This window comes from Sorghum bicolor, chromosome 7, assembly GCF_000003195.3.
Source record: "Sorghum bicolor cultivar BTx623 chromosome 7, Sorghum_bicolor_NCBIv3, whole genome shotgun sequence".
Taxonomy (NCBI): domain Eukaryota; kingdom Viridiplantae; phylum Streptophyta; class Magnoliopsida; order Poales; family Poaceae; genus Sorghum; species Sorghum bicolor.
Window position 1 is genome coordinate 10,783,282 of NC_012876.2, and position 16,560 is coordinate 10,799,841.

The following is a 16,560-nucleotide window of genomic DNA, read 5'->3' on the forward strand; positions in this document are numbered from 1 at the left end:
TCTAAGTCACACTAGGCACAAGGGGTTGAATTGGAGCTTATAGGTTGCTTAAATTTTTAGAGAAGCCCAATTCACCCCCCTCTTGGGCATCTTGATCCTTTCAAATACGGTGACACATCAGCATTTTGATTGAAACAGGGAGAAGAGATAGCACCATCGTTTCACCATGGTGAAACAGGGGTGACGCTGTTTCCCATGTATTGAAACGCGACTGAAACGAGCACTGAGCCGTTTCGTGTCGTCGTCCCCGATCCCGTGCGGCCGGAGCCGCTCAATCCTCTCCCGCGCTCCATCCTCTTCCGCGCGCGCCACGGATTCCTCCCCGCGCAAACCTCCCGCGCTCGCCATCTTCTCCCCGCGCACCCACCCCTACCAGCCCAGTTCGCAAGTTGTCGCGCCGCAACTTCTTCCCGCTAGGTCACGGCGCAAGATCCGCCGCCGGTCGAGGAATCCATGGATCCGCCGCCGGCCGGTGGTTCAAGAAGGGCTCATGGACCAACCGACAAAGGAGGCAAGGCGCGACACAGGCTTGGACTCAAGAAGGGCTCCGTCCCTGGAGCGTCGACACCAGGTGCGCCGCCACCGGTTACTGGGCCGCCGGCGACTCACTGCCCAACTTCGTCGACTCCCACCCCTACGGCGCCTCCCCTTGCTGCGCCTACTTGGTCCCCTGCTGCGCCGACGTCGTCCATGCCGCAAGGAGCAGGATGGGGCACCATACCCCCAGATTTTGCATCTGTTCAGGGAAACCAACAAGGCCCCAATCCATGGTACATTCGATTTCAATAAGTGGTACATGTTGATTGATTTGCTTTTCTGCTCACTTGATAGTGTTAGTTCAAGTTAATTGATAACGCAAATTGATTCCTTGACTGATATGCAATTCCATCTCTGTTGAGTTGTCGAGTTAGTGAATGCCACAAGTTAGTGCATGCCACAAGTTGATTTCCATGGCTACATAGTTAATCTGTTTTCCTGTCTGTACAGTCTAGATGGTCATCTCTTTGTGAACTGGCCCATGCTATATTTCTAAATCAAGTTTTGTAAATATGAACTTGCTTTTCAGGATATATGAACTGCTTGTGAACTTGCTTGTGAATTTGCTTTTCAGGATATATCCGCTAGGGAGTTTTCTAAATATAATGCATCAACCAAACTATCCGCCGCAATCACAGGGAGAGAACTTTCATTTTATTGGTCAGAATATGGCATTCAACCCAATTTCTCCACCAAATTCAGCAAGTTCCTATGGAACACCTTCACCACAAAGTACAGAACAAGCCATGCAACAAGAAACTTCAACTACCAAGCCAATGAAGCAAAGAAGTTTGAGGTACTGGACTCATGAAGAGGAAGAGCGATTGGCTAGTTCTTGGCTGGAAATTTCTAAGGACCCAATTCATAGAAATGATAAGAAAGGTGACACATTTTGGAAAGAAATCACAAGTGAGTTCAATAGGAAAGGGAATGGGAAGCGTACATGGGAACTCAACCAACTAAAGGTACACTGGTCACGCCTCAAGACAGCAATTGGTGAGTGGAATGACTACTGGACTAAGGTGACTCAAATGCACACAAGCGGTTACTCTGATGACATGCTAGAGGAAGAGGCACAGAAGATGTATGCAAACAGGCATAGAAAGAATTTTACCCTGATACATTGGTGGAAGATTCTCAAAGATGAGCCCAAATGGTGTGCACAGTTCGAGACAGAGAAAGACAAGAAAGACAGTATTGAAGTAGTTGAGATTCCAGATGCACAGAAACGTCCGCCAGGTAGAGAAGCTGCAAAGGCTGAGCGCAGAGGAAAGCGCAAGAAAGAGAATGTCAAGGATGGAATTGTCATCCTAGGGGAGGACATTGATAAAATAGTCAAGGTTGAAGAAGATCGAAAGATGGAGCGCGACAAAGTCACAGCTGCTCAGATTCAGATATCAAATGCTAATTTGAAGGCAGCACAGGAGCACAAGGAAGCAAAGATGTTTGAGGTGTACAATTCTCTGATTACTCAAGATACAATGAACATGTCTGAAGAGGCTAAGGCGTCACGAGAGAAGGCAATACGCAAGTTAGAAGAAAAGTTATTTGGGGCCTAAGGTTACTTATGTTTCAATGTAGCACTATATCTGGATCTCTTTTCATATTAGTTTGAATGTTGCACTATATTTGAATGGTGTTCTCTCTTTTCATATATTAGTTTGAATGCTGGACTATATTGTAGTTTAAATGCAGCACTAGTGTGAAAGCTGCACTAGTGTAAATGCAGCACTATTGAACTGCTGGCTGTGAATGCAGCACTAGTGTAAATGCAGCACTATTGTGCAATACCTCTCTCTTTTCTATCACACTCTGCAGACCTTTCTCCTCCCAATCTAGCAGCAGCACTACATATAAATACACATAGGCCTCTCTATTTTCTGTCACACGCTGCAGAACTCTCTCCTCCCATTCTAGCAGCAACAAATTCACAGGTTTCAGGTACCTCTCTTGTCCCATCAACTCTTTTTCTTCAATTCTTCTGCTCAACTCTTTTCCTCACTTCCTTATTGTCATATGCAAAGATGTCTGAGTCAGATGGCAGTCCTGAAGGAAGTGAAAAACCTTTGTACTCGTTGGATGACTTCCTTGAAGAGGAGCAGGTCATAGATGATGTTCTTCATCAAGCCAAGGTGCTGATACAGTCTAGTGTCAAAGAACTTGAGAAGGAGGCTGCTGACCATCGATTCAATCCAAGGAAGCACATTAAAAGGCCACGAGAGGAAGCACATACAAAGCTAGTGAATGATTATTTCTCAGAAAATCCTCTGTACCCTTCCAATATTTTTCGCCGAAGATTCCGCATGTCTAGGCCACTATTTTTGCGCATCGTTGATGCCTTGGGCCAGTGGTCTCCGTATTTAACACAGAGGGTCGATGCCCTTAATTGGCAAGGGCTAAGTCCACTACAGAAGTGTACTGCAGGTATCCGCCAATTGGCTCTTGGTAGTTCTGCAGATGCACTAGATGAGTACTTAAAGATCGGGGAGACAACTGCAATGAAGTGCTTGAAGAATTTTGTGAAAGGTGTTAGAGAGGTATTTGGTGCAAGGTATCTAAGGCGTCCCACAATGGAAGATGCTGAACGCCTACTAAAACTTGGTGAGAGACGAGGGTTTCCTGGTATGTTTGGCAGCATTGACTGCATGCATTGGCAGTGGGAAAGATGCCCAAATGCTTGGAAGGGTCAGTTTACTCGTGGTGATCAGAAACATCCAACGTTGATTCTTGAGGCGGTGGCATCACATGACCTTTGGCTTTGGCATGCATTCTTCGAAGAAGCGGGTTCTAACAATGATATTAATGTTTTGAACCAATCTACTGTATTTATCAATGAGCTCAAAGGACAAGCTCCTAGAGTCCAGTACACAGTTAATGGAAATCAGTACAACATTGGGTACTTCCTTGCTGATGGAATATATCCTGAATGTGCAGTATTTGTTAAGTCAATTAAACTCCCTATCGGTGAGAAGGAACGGCGGTATGCAGCCGAACAAGAAGGGGCAAGAAAGGATATCGAGAGAGCCTTCGGTGTATTGCAACGTCGCTTTTGCATCTTAAAACAACCTGCTCGTCTATTTGACAGAGAAGTACTCCGTGATGTCGTGCTAGCATGCATCATACTTCACAATATGATAGTTGAAGATGAGAAAGAGGTAGACATTATTGAAGAAAATCTAGACCTAAATGTTGCTCCTAGTTCAACAACCGTTCAAGAACTAGAATTCTCTCCGGATCAGGAAGCTCCATTAGAGAGAGTTTTAGAAAAAGATACTACAATTAGAGATCGATCGGCTCATCGCCGACTTAAGAAAGATTTGATGGAACATATATGGAATAAGTTTGGTCCTCTCCCACCTGGACCTGGAATTTGAGCTAATACATGTAATTGTTTCATATTTTTGTATCATTTATATATGTATGCATGGTGCACTTGTTAAAGTCTGAATGAATGCTCATTGTTAGATACTTTGGTCTCTGCAGGTGGGCATTATAGCAGTGATAATTCATCTTCATTGCTGTCTAAGGAGGAAGGTTAGTTTTTTGAACCACAAATCAGTATATGTTACTCAGTATATATTCAACAACCTGAACCTGAATCTTTACATTTGTCTTATTTTATTGAACCACATGTTCCTGAGTATATGTTGAGCAACCTGAACCTGGGAACCTGGAAGTAGGAAACTGAACCTGAAACTGAGTATATATTCACTGTCTGAGTACATTTGTCTTATTTTTGGTTTGAATAAACCTGATTGCAATGTATGTGTATATGCAGGGCTCTATGGGGGGAAATTATCTATCTTCTGGAAGTGATGTTTGTTGAAGATGAGCTCTGTAGCTCATATATCTTATATATATATATAAATTAGTGATGCTTGCTACTACTGTCCTGAGAGAGGCTTTCTGTACTTTGTTTTTTTCCTACCTTAAGTAGCAGTCATCTATATGTTCCTGTGATCTGAACTGTTATCTTGATCACTACAATTTATCAATGCACTATGTGAGTGCAGTTTCAGACTTTGCACTATGTGAATGCAGTTCCAGAACTATATGTCGATCAATGCTATTTATCAAGTTGCTCTTGTGTTTGTATTACAGTTTTGTTTTGAAAAGTAAATGTATCATGCTTCAGTGTCAGTTTTGTTGTATGTCACTTGTGCTCATATATCAGTTTAGCTCAAGGGCCTGTTCTCTTTGCTCGTGTGTACGATTTGCTGTGAAATGGCTACAGAATTAAGGATGCATATGATCCGATAAGCAAACAGCAATCCCTTGCTTTGCAAAGCATGGGAAACAGCAAAGTGAAACAGCTGCATTGTGGACGTTGTTTCAATACGCGTTTCACTGCTGCTTTGTCATCATTTTTTTTATGGGAAACAGTGTATTGAAACGGCCCATTGAGAATGGCCTTAAGAACCGGCGGCGATTAAGAATTTATCACTGCTGGTTATAAAGCAGCCAGTAATGATAAGGTCTTTGTATTGTATTATTAGTAGGTTTTATAGTAGTGACACTTGGAATATAGCTGCCAATCCCCGAGTTCTATAATATACACAGCGAATCCTTCAAATTAATCTTAGGCCTTGTTTAGATGTAGTCGGATTCGCATCAATTCACATGTATTGGGGTGGATTGGAGTAAAACTTGAACTAAATTCCACTCCAATCCACACCAACACATGTAGATTGAGGTGAATCCGATAACATCCAAACAAGACCTTAAGCTTGACGTTTTCAGATTCCAAACGCAAAAGGCTCTTCTAGTTTAGCCCGTTGACGTAGCGTGTCACTATCACATGCAGTAAAAAAAGGCCTTCAACTTTGAAGGGGTCCATTGTGATGAACCGTTCCCCGTTCCTTGTCTTCATGCGTACAAAAAACGGTCCGTTCGCTAGCTGAACAAAAGCATTCAAACGGTCCGTCCCCGCGTGCGTACAAAATGCCGCTAGCTAGCTGCTGTGTATGTACAATACAACCTACATCATGGCTGCTGAACCGGTCAATTGCTCTGCTCTGGACTTCTCGGTCGTTCTACTCATGCAGCACCCTCTCCTGCTGCTGCAGGTGTTCTTCTCTGCAGACCCATCCGGACCGTCCAGGCTAAGCCAACCAAATGCAAAATATCTTGAACTATTCTGGTCAGTCTCTTCTCTGTTCAAGAAAAAGAAAAAAAAAGGAATAATGACTGACTAGGATACACATATACTCCCTCAGTACACGGTCTCCAAAACATAACTTTAACCTCTTATTTTTATAAAAATATTTAAAAAAAATTAATATATGTATACTTTTATGAAAGTATTTTTCAAGACAAATCCATTCATATAAATTTTACATTTGCAGATTCAACAATTTAAAAGTTATTGATGATTTATATTCACAATATTTGACCTAAATCTTATCCAAAATGACTTCTAAATTCTAAATAGATGGAGTATATGTAAGACAAGAAGACTGAACGGGTCAACCACTCAACTGATCTGCTTCAATCCAGCCAGGAGCTTACTGTACTGATGAAATCATCAGGTGTTGTCCGTTGTTAATATCTTAGCTATTCCAGATGGCACATCAGCTCCCGGAGCCTGAAACAATCAACACAAGCAGCAACAGCTAGCTAGCATCTGAATATATTGTCAACAGGAAGACTAAGAATTCAGGTAGGAGGTTTCAGAGGTTAGTACGTAGTAGGCTTATATTAAAAAAAACCAGCTGCAGACGACTAATAGGACTAGTTGATTACCAACGGCCAACAGGTCATCAAGTCGGCAACTAAAGCTAAAGTTCAGCTTTCAATAAAAAAAAATAGAAACAGAAACTGAAGGTATAGAGTTGGACCTGCATACAATAGGTCTATATTGGTCTGCCCCTCCACAACAATAATATAATCTTGCTTATTTTATCGACATATTTGAAGGAATTATTAATGGCTGATTAAGGTCTGCGTTCAAAAAAATGTTTAAGCAATTATTAATGGCTGATTAAGGTGGCATTGTTTGACTTGAAGATATATTCCTCGTCATTTATATTGTCCTTTTGCATGGGATCATGCTCCATCTAATACCGGGGCGCTAGCTCATTTATATATAGCGTGCAGGATCGACTAGTATAGGATCGTTCACCTCACCGATCCCAGGCTCGTTCAGTTCTACACGAATGCATCCAGAAGTTGTTCTAGCTAATTAAAGGTTAAATAAATTAGCCTAGTAATTCGGGTAAAAGTCACTTCAGGAAATGATTCACTAGTGACCGAACGAGCCCTCAGGCGAAATATGCCCCGCGCCAAAATGCTCACCCGAGAACAAAAATTGATAGTGTATACATAAAAAGATCGTTCCAATTTCTCAAAAGCAATTGGCTGAATCTTGTAAAGAACTGTTCAAATTCATCACTAAAGTAATTATTCCAATTCACCATAAGATTTTTTTCCTCCAAATATATCAACCGAAATGTTGCAATCACATTTGATGTCCAACCCACCACTTATAGACAAGAAGAAACATGGCGGCACTGCCGCACAAACATAGTGGAGCTTTATTAGGCATAAGATCCAGTTTGCTCAGGAGGAAACACATTACCCTACAACTGTTCATCATATAGTCAAGTACAAGAAAGGTGGTGGATTATTCAGTTGACTGTCCAACATGAATGTGAGCTGACTTGCAAATTAAAAACAAGGACATTCGGAGGTGGAGGTATCGTTCCAGGAGGCAGCTTTGAGAGCCCAAACTCATGCTCCCTCCATCTCAAATTATAAGTCATTTGACTTTTCTAACTTCAAGTTTGACAACTCATCTTATTCAAAAAATTTGTATATAAATATAGTTAAATTTAAGTCATTCTTATAGATCTTTTATTAATAAACCAAGTCACGGCAAAAGAAGTGATATTTTATACAAATTTTTGAATAAGACGAATGATTAAACTTAGTGTCAAGAAAGTTAAACGTCTTATAATTTGAGATGGATTGAGTACCATAGATCGAGATTGTTACAATTGTGCGTTTCCCCTTACAAAAATTGAAGTTTGAATTGAAGTCAAATTTAAATTTGAGAGGTTTCATCAACTACCAAAAGAAAAAAAACTTGAACAATATTGTGTCCGTTGGCAACTTCCACTTCCAGGCCCAATGCCCGGACAGCCAGTCCAGCCCAGAGGTAAACCCAACGCGGGTAGTCCTTGAAATTTGGCCCATTAAACTACTACTACTACTTTGGCATTGGAAAAAGTCTATATTTTCTTCCTAGATAGTTCGTATTTTCTCTCTTTAATTTTAAAATCGGGCAAACCACCTTCCTTAACTTTTTAAAACATGCATTTTACCTTTATGTAGCGATTTTCAAGATAATTTTGCTATAGTGACAGTGGTTTTATCTTTATTTTTTTATTTATTTTGGCTAAATCTTTAAAAAATCATAATTAATCACAAAAAATTATATAATAAAAAATTTAATTTTGTTGGACTCTATATGAGTAGTTCTATATAGTGAACATACTCCCTCCATCCCAAAGTGTAAGTCATTCCAAGAATCTTGGAGAGTCAAATTTTTCTAAGTTTGACCATAGTATTGCTAGGCGCTAGGCGGAATCTAGGCGATGACCCCTAGACTAGGGACTAGTCGAGCCTAGGCGAGCCTAGGCGACGCTAGGCGTTTTCCTAGGCGTTTTGCCAATTTATATATAAATATATAATATATACATTTATAGGCACAAATTATGAATAATTTAGATAAAAACAGGGAAGGATCAGACATACCTTATATATAAGTATTTGCATGCAATCAGTCAAGAATCTCATAGATACATACATGCAGTCAACAATTTCACAGATTCATCAAGGAATCAAATCAATCAATCATGAATTTCAGGTTTCAAGAAAGGAAACAGAGGAAAAATACAGAGAGAAAGTAAACAGAGGCAGAGGAGAGAGGCAGAGGAGAAAGGAAACAAAATAGAGGAGAAAAGGAAACATACATGAGGACCGGAGCAGCCGCGCGGTGAGGCCGTGAGGGGACCGGAGCAGCCGCGCGGTGAGACCGTGAGGGGACCGGAGCAACCGCGCGGTGAGGAGGAGGAGCCGCGCGGTGAGGAGAGGCAGCAGCCGCGTCGCCGGCGGCGAGGAGCGGCAGTCGCGTCGCAGGCGGGGAGGAGCAGCAGCCGGCGTCGCCGCGCGTCGTCGAGGCGAATACAAGCAGGCAAACTCCCTTCTCTCCCCTTTTCCCCCCTTATCCGTCTCCAGCGCGCGGGAAAAGCCGCGCCAGAAAGTCCGCGCGTGCGCGCTCTGCCCGCCGAGCTATTGTTTCGCGAGCCCTGGCCACCTAGCTCGCGTCCGCGCCGCCTAGGGCACCTGGGCGCCGTCGAATCGCCGCCGAATCGGAGAAAGTAGCCGCCTAGGCGCTCCGCCCGCCTAGAGGACCGACTACCCCCCAAATCGTGTCGCCGGGCCGTAGACTAGCGACTAGGCGCGACTAGGCTCGTCGTAGGCGTCGATTTTCAAAACTATGAGGTTGACCAAATTTATATGATAAAATAATAATTATTATGATATCAACTAAGTATCATTAGATTCTTTCTTAATTATATTTTCATAATATACTCACTTTATGTTACAAATCTTAGTATTTTTCTCTATAAATTTGGTCAAACATGAAAATGCTTTGAAGGTTTTGCGTTTTTCTTTATATTTATTTTTGCTAAATCTTTGAAAAATCATAGTAAATTACATAAAAACATAAAATATAAAAAATATAATTTTGTTAGACTTCACCATCAAAACCACTGTTAAAGATTAGAGTTGAGGGAGGAAAAAACAAATTCAGAAATGAAAGACTTCTTCCTTTATTATTTATAGGGATGAAAACAGTACGGATATTTTCCGACCGTATTCGAGACCGAATTCGTTTAGAGGGGTTCAAATCTGTCCGTATCCGAGTCCGAATATTCAATATTCGATACCGTATCCGTATCTGAATACTTAAATCGTATATTTGTGATGTCGACCTCCAATCATATCTTATCCGACATAGTTGACATTATCTATATTCGAAATCGAATCCGACCAAAATATGAAAACAAATATGATATTAGTGATATCCATCCGTATCCGATCCGTTTTCATCCCTAATTATTTATAATAAGGCCTAGCAGATGAATGAAAGCCCAACAAAGCCTTGCCTCATGTGGGCCGTGACGGCTGTGTACACTCTGCTCGGCGTTCTCGCCGGACGCTAGTCGCGGCTCGTGGAGATCAGCGCGTCGCGCCGTCGGCAAAGTTGCCAGGGCACCCGACCAGTGGAGGCGCAGAGCGGGCACCAGCCAACCTAGTCTGCGCAGCTGCGCGATGGCGCCACGCGGGACCTGGCCTGCGCGGCTGCGCGTCTATGCTGCCCCCCTGACAGCAAACTTTGTGGATCTACCGGACTTCAGCCCGACGAGGCGACCTGGCGACACCCCGCCGCCGCTGTCCTTGTCCGCCACATCTGAGCATCTCTGGTGAGTTTCTACTGAGTAGAGAGTTGGGAGTATTAGAGACATATGCTGAAATTGGTGATTGTAATTTGTGAATTGCTGCTGAATTTGTGAGTAGAATATATAGTACAGTACTGTACTGAGTTGAAAGAGTATTCCCTGCAATGTGTCTAGCTAAGAATAAAAGAGAGAAATAGAATGGGTGACCAGCTATTGAATTATATTTTAGCGGGTGTGATATTTTTCTCTGTTGTGAGGATGACATGGTTTACACTTTTATGGCCATGAAGAAGCCTAATAAAGAAAAAGCTCTAAACGAGTATTGTAATCTTCTATTTATGTACCTTATCTTATGTTTGAACAATTTTTATTGTCATTTATGCAAGTTTTGAATTTAGAGCTCTTTTTAGACACTTTATGTTTTCTTTTACTGAACTATTTAAATAATTTTTGTATTGAAGTATACTGTATTAGATAATAGATTTTTTTTTTTGTTAGTCATACCGTGGACTCGAATCCTGGGTCTGCTATTGTGGACAGCCGCACCACTATACTCTGCTACGGTGGTGGATCTACACCGGCGTAGGCTCTGCACTGCTGGCACCCCGCACCCCACAGTCCCACACACATGGCAGCCTCAAAGGCCAAGGCGGAGGCTCTGAACCAGTACGGTGCAGGTACAACAATCTCTGACCAAACTCTCAACGAGCCATAGGCCCATAGTCACCAAAACTTCCTTGTGCCACTCGAATAGATAATCGATCCGAGGAATTTTGATTGTGCACATGCTATTGCCTACTACAGTATTTTGTATCAGGGCATTTTACAACAAGTATGAAATATAGGCTAAATTAGGCTCTGCAATTAGTTTCTCCCTTTTTTTCTCTTGCATAAGTAGCTAGGCTCTTTAATTACTCCCTGCGCTCCAAAATACAAGACATTTTGGCATTTCTAGATGCATAGTTTTTATTATGTATCTAGACATAAGGTATGTATAGATGCGTAGCAAAAAATATGGATCTAGAAAAGCCAAAACGTCTTATAATTTGGAACGGAGTGAGTAGTTAGCAATGACTGTACTCTTTAATTTGTTCATCTCAATTTTCACAAATTTTTGTGTGCTTATATTTGGTCATCAAAATCTTATATATAAATACAAAGTTCAGCTGGTGGTAATGATGTCGTTGGGGAAGAAATAGATTACCCAATACCCATACCTAAAAATCACCCACCCCAATTTGTCCATCCTTGAATACCCATACCCAAAAACCAGGCACCCAAATTTATCCATCGCTGAAACTAGTGTATAATGCCCAACAGGCATAGATTACCCATTGGGTAAGCAGGTGATGAAGTAGAAGAGACAAATTGGCAAACCAACTCCTGCATACCAGCCTAACATCACCTGTTGCTGCAACCACCCGCCCCACCATGGCCCTGTCAGACACCTCGCTATGCGCCGATGTGTATCTTTGTTGTAACATGTTTGCCTAGTTTGTTTTTTTTTAGAATTTAAATTAGGCTATTCACCCTCTCTCTAGCCATCCATAAATCTTTACACGTGGTGTAGGAGACCATTTATGTTATTATAAAAAATTACAGTGCAGCCTATAACTGTAATCGTTATTATCTTTTTTTCAGAATATATGACAAAGGGGCTTCAAAAAAGATACCACAAGCACAAGAATTTCAACATAACATGCAGATAAAAAATGTATCCAACAAAACATAAGTAATGGTTTCAACTAAATCCATATGGAGGACATGTAGGTGCCTTGAGAAAAACAATGGTTATGGATGGTAAAAACATTAAAGTAATTCATAAGTTCATCACAACTGGATAGACATTATAGAGTATTTATATGGGTATGGCGTTAGAAAATGAAGAAATAGAGGGAGTACATGTGCAAAGATGAGTAGTTTTGATTAATTGTAGGTACTAAACACGAACTTCTAATACTTACACTTATAAGATCCTGCCCGTGCATCTCTTAAAATTACTGGCCAGTGTGTAGCCACATGATGATGAACTATTTTGTAGAAACGGACGTGAGCACAAGTTCCAAACTAAAAAACAGACACAAGAATACGGTAATAGGCCTCTAAGAGACTATGTGCTGACCAGATTAATGAAATATACTGATTGAAGATGATAGGTATCCTGACCAATTTGCACAGACAGGTGTTTTCACAAGTTATGAATAGAAAAAAAGGAAAGAGACACAAGAATACTGTAATATTTCTCTAAGACATCTTGTGCTCACTATAGATTAATGAAATACTGATTCAAGAGGATAAATATCCTGACCATGGGCCCCAGTGGTGACAACACGGACAATCGTGCTCTGTTGTTCTATGGGGAAACACTTCCAGAGTATCTGCTCCATAGGGCAATCGACAACGTACAAGGCCTTGAGTGAGCTAAGGTTCTCTGCCTGCTGCAATTCTTGGCAATCTTGTGCAAGCAAGAGGCGCAGCTTAGGAAGGTTGGATATATTCCTCAAGGACTTGTTGTTCTTAACCTTGAGCCACACAACCCCGGGATGGTTGACAATCTCCTGCAGGCTGTCAGCTCCTTCTATTTGGATCCTTTGTAGATTGACAACTCTGTGAAGATGATCAGGGAGAGCTCTCAACTTGGGGCAATTTATCAGCCGCAGCCGTGTAAGGCATGGCATAAGGGATTGCTGTTGTGTTTTCTCGAACAAGGTATCCATGCTTAGTGACCAATTCTGCCAGTTGTACATGTCGAGGATCTCAAGCAGCTCGAGCTTTGGAAAAGCAGTGGTATGTGTTCCGGATGGGATGCTGTTTCCGAGGAGCTCAGCACCTATGTTCACTACTGCGTCAGCTCCTTTGACGTGAAGAACCTGCAGAAACGGTAGCTGGCCTGCTGGGGGAAGCTTCGGGCAGGATATGCAGTCGTTGAAGTGCATATGAGCCAGGTTTGGCAGTTTATTCTGCGGTTCTGAAGATAGCCAAGTTGGAAACATGCAACCAGGGAACCCATCAATGAAGACGTAGCTTAGGCTTGGCGGTGGGCAAAAACTCTCGTAGATCTCCTCAATCCTCTTCACCTTGCTGTCCGGATAGTGAGTTCGACAATTGGCTTCCTTACCCATGGTGCAGCGCAGGCCTAGCTCTTTCAGGTAACCCTTGTCGCACAGTATGGGCTCAGTTGGCGGTATCGCTGTCTCCAGCCGGATAACCCAGAGGCGTCGTATCATAGAGAGTGCCCTCAGTTCATCTAATCTGAAACCATCAGTACCGTTTTGGAAAACTGATCTAAGGTTATCCATCTGCTTGAAATTCTCAATACCTTTCGGAACCTGCGCCAGTCCTGTGTTTCCTATTTTGAGGAAGCTTATTGTGGTCAGCCTCATCAGACTTGTTGGCAAAGCTGCCAACTTTGTGCAACCAAACACTGAAAGGCAACCAAGGCTGGTAAGGTTTCCGATGGACCCTGGAAGCTCCTTGATCTCATTGTAGCTGAGATCCAGCAGCCTCAGCAGCGCCAAGTAACCCACCGATGCAGGTATGCTCTCAAGGCCTGCTCCACGTAGAACTAAGATGCGAAGATGCACCAACTTTCTGAAGATGTCCCTCTTCACCGATCTGCATGTGTCGTGATGCAAGACAATGAGGCACCGTAGGCGCTTCTTCTCTTCTATAGAAGGTATTTCGTCAACAGCGCTCCCGACACCTAGTCGGCGAATACTTCAAAGGCAACGTTCACGCTTCTCGTTCATGAAGATGGCTTCATTTCTTTTCAGAAATTGGCCAAGTTGCCTCAACAGGTCATGCATTGTCGATACTCCCTTGTCGACATACTCTGGCCTTGCCTGTAGCAGATTCCTCTTGATCAGCTCATGGTAGTAATCTTCGGCAATGTTATGTATCGGTCCGCTGCCCTCTTCCTTCACAAAACCTTCAGCAATCCACCAGTATGTGACATCTCGGTGAATATCGAAATTCTGAGGCAACAGGGCACAGCAGAGGAAGCACTGTTTGAGTTGTGGGTGTAAGTCACTGTAGCTTAAGTACAAAGCACCTTCTAGTTCTTCTGGAAGCCCATCAATAGACCATCTTCTCTCCAGTATTCTCTCCCATTCTTCTTTGCTCGACCTGGATGATAGGACGCCTCCAATGACCTTGATGGCAAGAGGAAGGCCATCACATTTCTTAACAATTTTTGCTCCAATATCACTGAATACATTTACTTCGTCTTTGGTTCTGAAAGATCTCTTCATAAGCAGTTCTAGGCCATCAGCATCCTTTAGTCTGTGCATTTCCTTGACATGCACCGCATTCATCTGTGACAATACGTGACCGCTCCTTGTGGTAACAAGTACATGAGCATCCAAACACCTCTCCATCGGAGAGCGGAGAAGATCGATCCACACATCAGGGTTGGTAACGTTATCCAGCACAAGAAAGACACTCTTCCCACTGATGGAATGTAGCAGAATTTGCACGAGCTGATCCTTGCTCTTGTGCTGATTGCACTGCCCTCCTGCCTTTTCGATGGCCTCCTTGAGTAGATCATTCTCGGCAATGCTCTGTGAAATGGACAGCCAGATGAGGACCTGGTGAAATCTCTCTCTTATCCTACGATCATTGTATATCTTCTGAGCTAAAGTTGTCTTACCAATTCCTCCCATCCCAACGATCCCATAAACTGATATCCTGCTCTGATGGCCATAACCGACAATCATTTCTACCATACTATCAGTAGCTTCCTTGATTTCTGCTCCAACAACATGGATTTCATCAACCGAAGCAGCCAGATGCCTGCTATCAACTCCGTTTGTTTGAGGGGCCTGAGCCTGAGGATACAACCCCGGAGGAAGGAACATATCTCTGTTCTTTTGGATTTCTACAAGCCTTTCGTTTACACCCTTGATTTTTCTGGCAATCATGTGGTCAAATTGAAGTTGTGCAAACCTAGAGAGCATGCGTAAATCACAACATCGTTGCTTCTGAGAGTGAGCCCTCAAAAGATCTATGATGTCATCAACATCATACATGACATCTTTCACGTCACCCCACCATATTCCTGTCATCTCTCTGTGTTCCATTGCCCGAGCATCAGCATCCTCATGAATGGAATCAAAGTACTTGAGGTAGTCATGGAGCTTCCTGATCTCTTTACGCACAGATAGCGTCATCATAATCTCCTCCTCCAGCAGTACAGCAAGCTTGTCAAGGCATTTGGATGATAGACTAAACAACACTGAGCCCATGGCGCGGCACCTCTACTTGTCTTGGCTTCTCCGCCGCAGGTACTACACAGCAAAGAAAGGGATTAGAAACTGCAGCCACTACTACAAGCCTGGAGATGTTAGAATTGAATCTTCCTACCTGAAGCACTCCGATTGATGTGGTGACTGGTGAGGAACCGAAGTGCGGAAGCAAGGAGGCGTCAGATCAGATCTGTTGGAAGCATCCTTGGAAACTCTCTCTCTCCCACCCTCAGCAGAATGGCTCTCTTTTGAACGCAACTACTTTTCCTTGTTTATGGGTCCACCTAAATATGCAAACTAAGCGGGCGCAAGGAAAACCGGCAAAGAGTAAATTGTTCATGATTAAACCCGTGACTGTAGAGAAGCAGCACTGCGTAGCAACCAGCAACTAAAAGAGACATCTTGTAAGGCTCTATCTATTAGCTTACAAACTGCTTATGACAAACATAAGCTGAAATTAGAAGCTAAACAATACGTTTTTCTACAGCATTTTCTAGCCACTCTTCTCCCACAACTCTCATTTATATTAAAATTGGAATTAACCAGCTAATTTTTACTGTGTTTTCCTTTTTATTTTTGCAGGTTCTCAGGAAAGCGTTTGTCCCTACTACTGCTGTATCAAGCAAGGCTAAGGACGTGAAATGCTTTTACATTTGGATAGTGACTCTTGAACAGCAAATTAAAGCGACCTGCTACTTTCATTTCGGTTCAGCCTTTTTATTTTCTCTCCCTCGTGCTGTCAGCCAGTCTCTATTTCTAAGGCCTTGTTTAGTTCACCTTGAAAACCAAAAAGTTTTCAAGATTCCCTGTCACATCGAATTTTGTGGCACATGCATGAAATATTAAATATAGACGAAAACAAAAACTAATTACACAGTTTAGCTGTAAATCACGAGACGAATCTTTTGATCCTAGTTAGTCCATGATTGGATAATATTTGTCACAAACAAACGAAAGTGCTACAGTATCGAAAACTTTTCACTTTTCGGAACTAAACAAGCCTTACGCAGTGCAGTCAAAAAATATTGCAATCACGCAGTGCAGTTTTCCATGACTAAGCGACAGAATAGTATGCAGTTTTTAATGTCGTGCACCACGGCGAAAGGGACTTTCGTCTGTGTTGATTCCGTCGAAGATAATAGATGGAGGCAACGGTGCTTAAAAATCTTTATTGATTTATTTAATGATAGTCACAATTCGTTATACTATTATTTTGGATATTTATATATATGAAGTTTAAACGCTAAACGGCTTGATCCCATAGTTTTAATCAAGTGAGTTAAAAGTATACATTTTAATTTTGGAAGATGATA

At 42.3% G+C, this 16,560-nt stretch overlaps 2 protein-coding genes, 1 long non-coding RNA gene and 1 pseudogene across 3 annotated transcripts; 3 read left to right on the forward strand and 1 right to left on the reverse strand.

Moving 5' to 3' along the window:
• LOC8086090 lies at positions 454-2,096 on the forward strand. Its single transcript, XM_002444034.1, has 2 exons — positions 454-770; positions 1,112-2,096. Exons 1-2 carry the CDS (start codon positions 454-456, stop codon positions 2,094-2,096), a joined length of 1,302 nt encoding a protein of 433 aa, XP_002444079.1.
• LOC8073225 lies at positions 2,562-4,353 on the forward strand. Its single transcript, XM_002444035.2, has 3 exons — positions 2,562-3,501; positions 4,021-4,071; positions 4,316-4,353. The coding sequence occupies exons 1-3, from the start codon at positions 2,562-2,564 to the stop codon at positions 4,351-4,353; spliced, it is 1,029 nt and encodes a 342-aa protein (XP_002444080.2).
• Positions 9,694-16,023, forward strand: LOC110437398. The gene is made up of 3 exons (XR_002455498.1): positions 9,694-10,028; positions 10,503-10,681; positions 15,830-16,023. It is a non-coding gene; the product is annotated as an uncharacterized LOC110437398 (long non-coding RNA).
• Positions 11,841-15,791, reverse strand: LOC8073226 (annotated as a pseudogene).

Excerpts from the sequence above, each read along its gene's own strand:
- LOC8086090 (XM_002444034.1), top strand. The coding sequence starts at position 454 with ATGGATCCGCCGCCGGCCGGTGGTTCAAGAAGGGCTCATGGACCAACC. Across the intron at positions 771-1,111 it reads CAACAAGGCCCCAATCCATG|GATATATCCGCTAGGGAGTT; the intron begins GTACATTCGATT and ends TTTGCTTTTCAG.
- LOC8073225 (XM_002444035.2), top strand. The coding sequence starts at position 2,562 with ATGTCTGAGTCAGATGGCAGTCCTGAAGGAAGTGAAAAACCTTTGTAC. Across the intron at positions 3,502-4,020 it reads GTCAATTAAACTCCCTATCG|GTGGGCATTATAGCAGTGAT; the intron begins GTGAGAAGGAAC and ends TGGTCTCTGCAG. Across the intron at positions 4,072-4,315 it reads ATTGCTGTCTAAGGAGGAAG|GGCTCTATGGGGGGAAATTA; the intron begins GTTAGTTTTTTG and ends GTGTATATGCAG.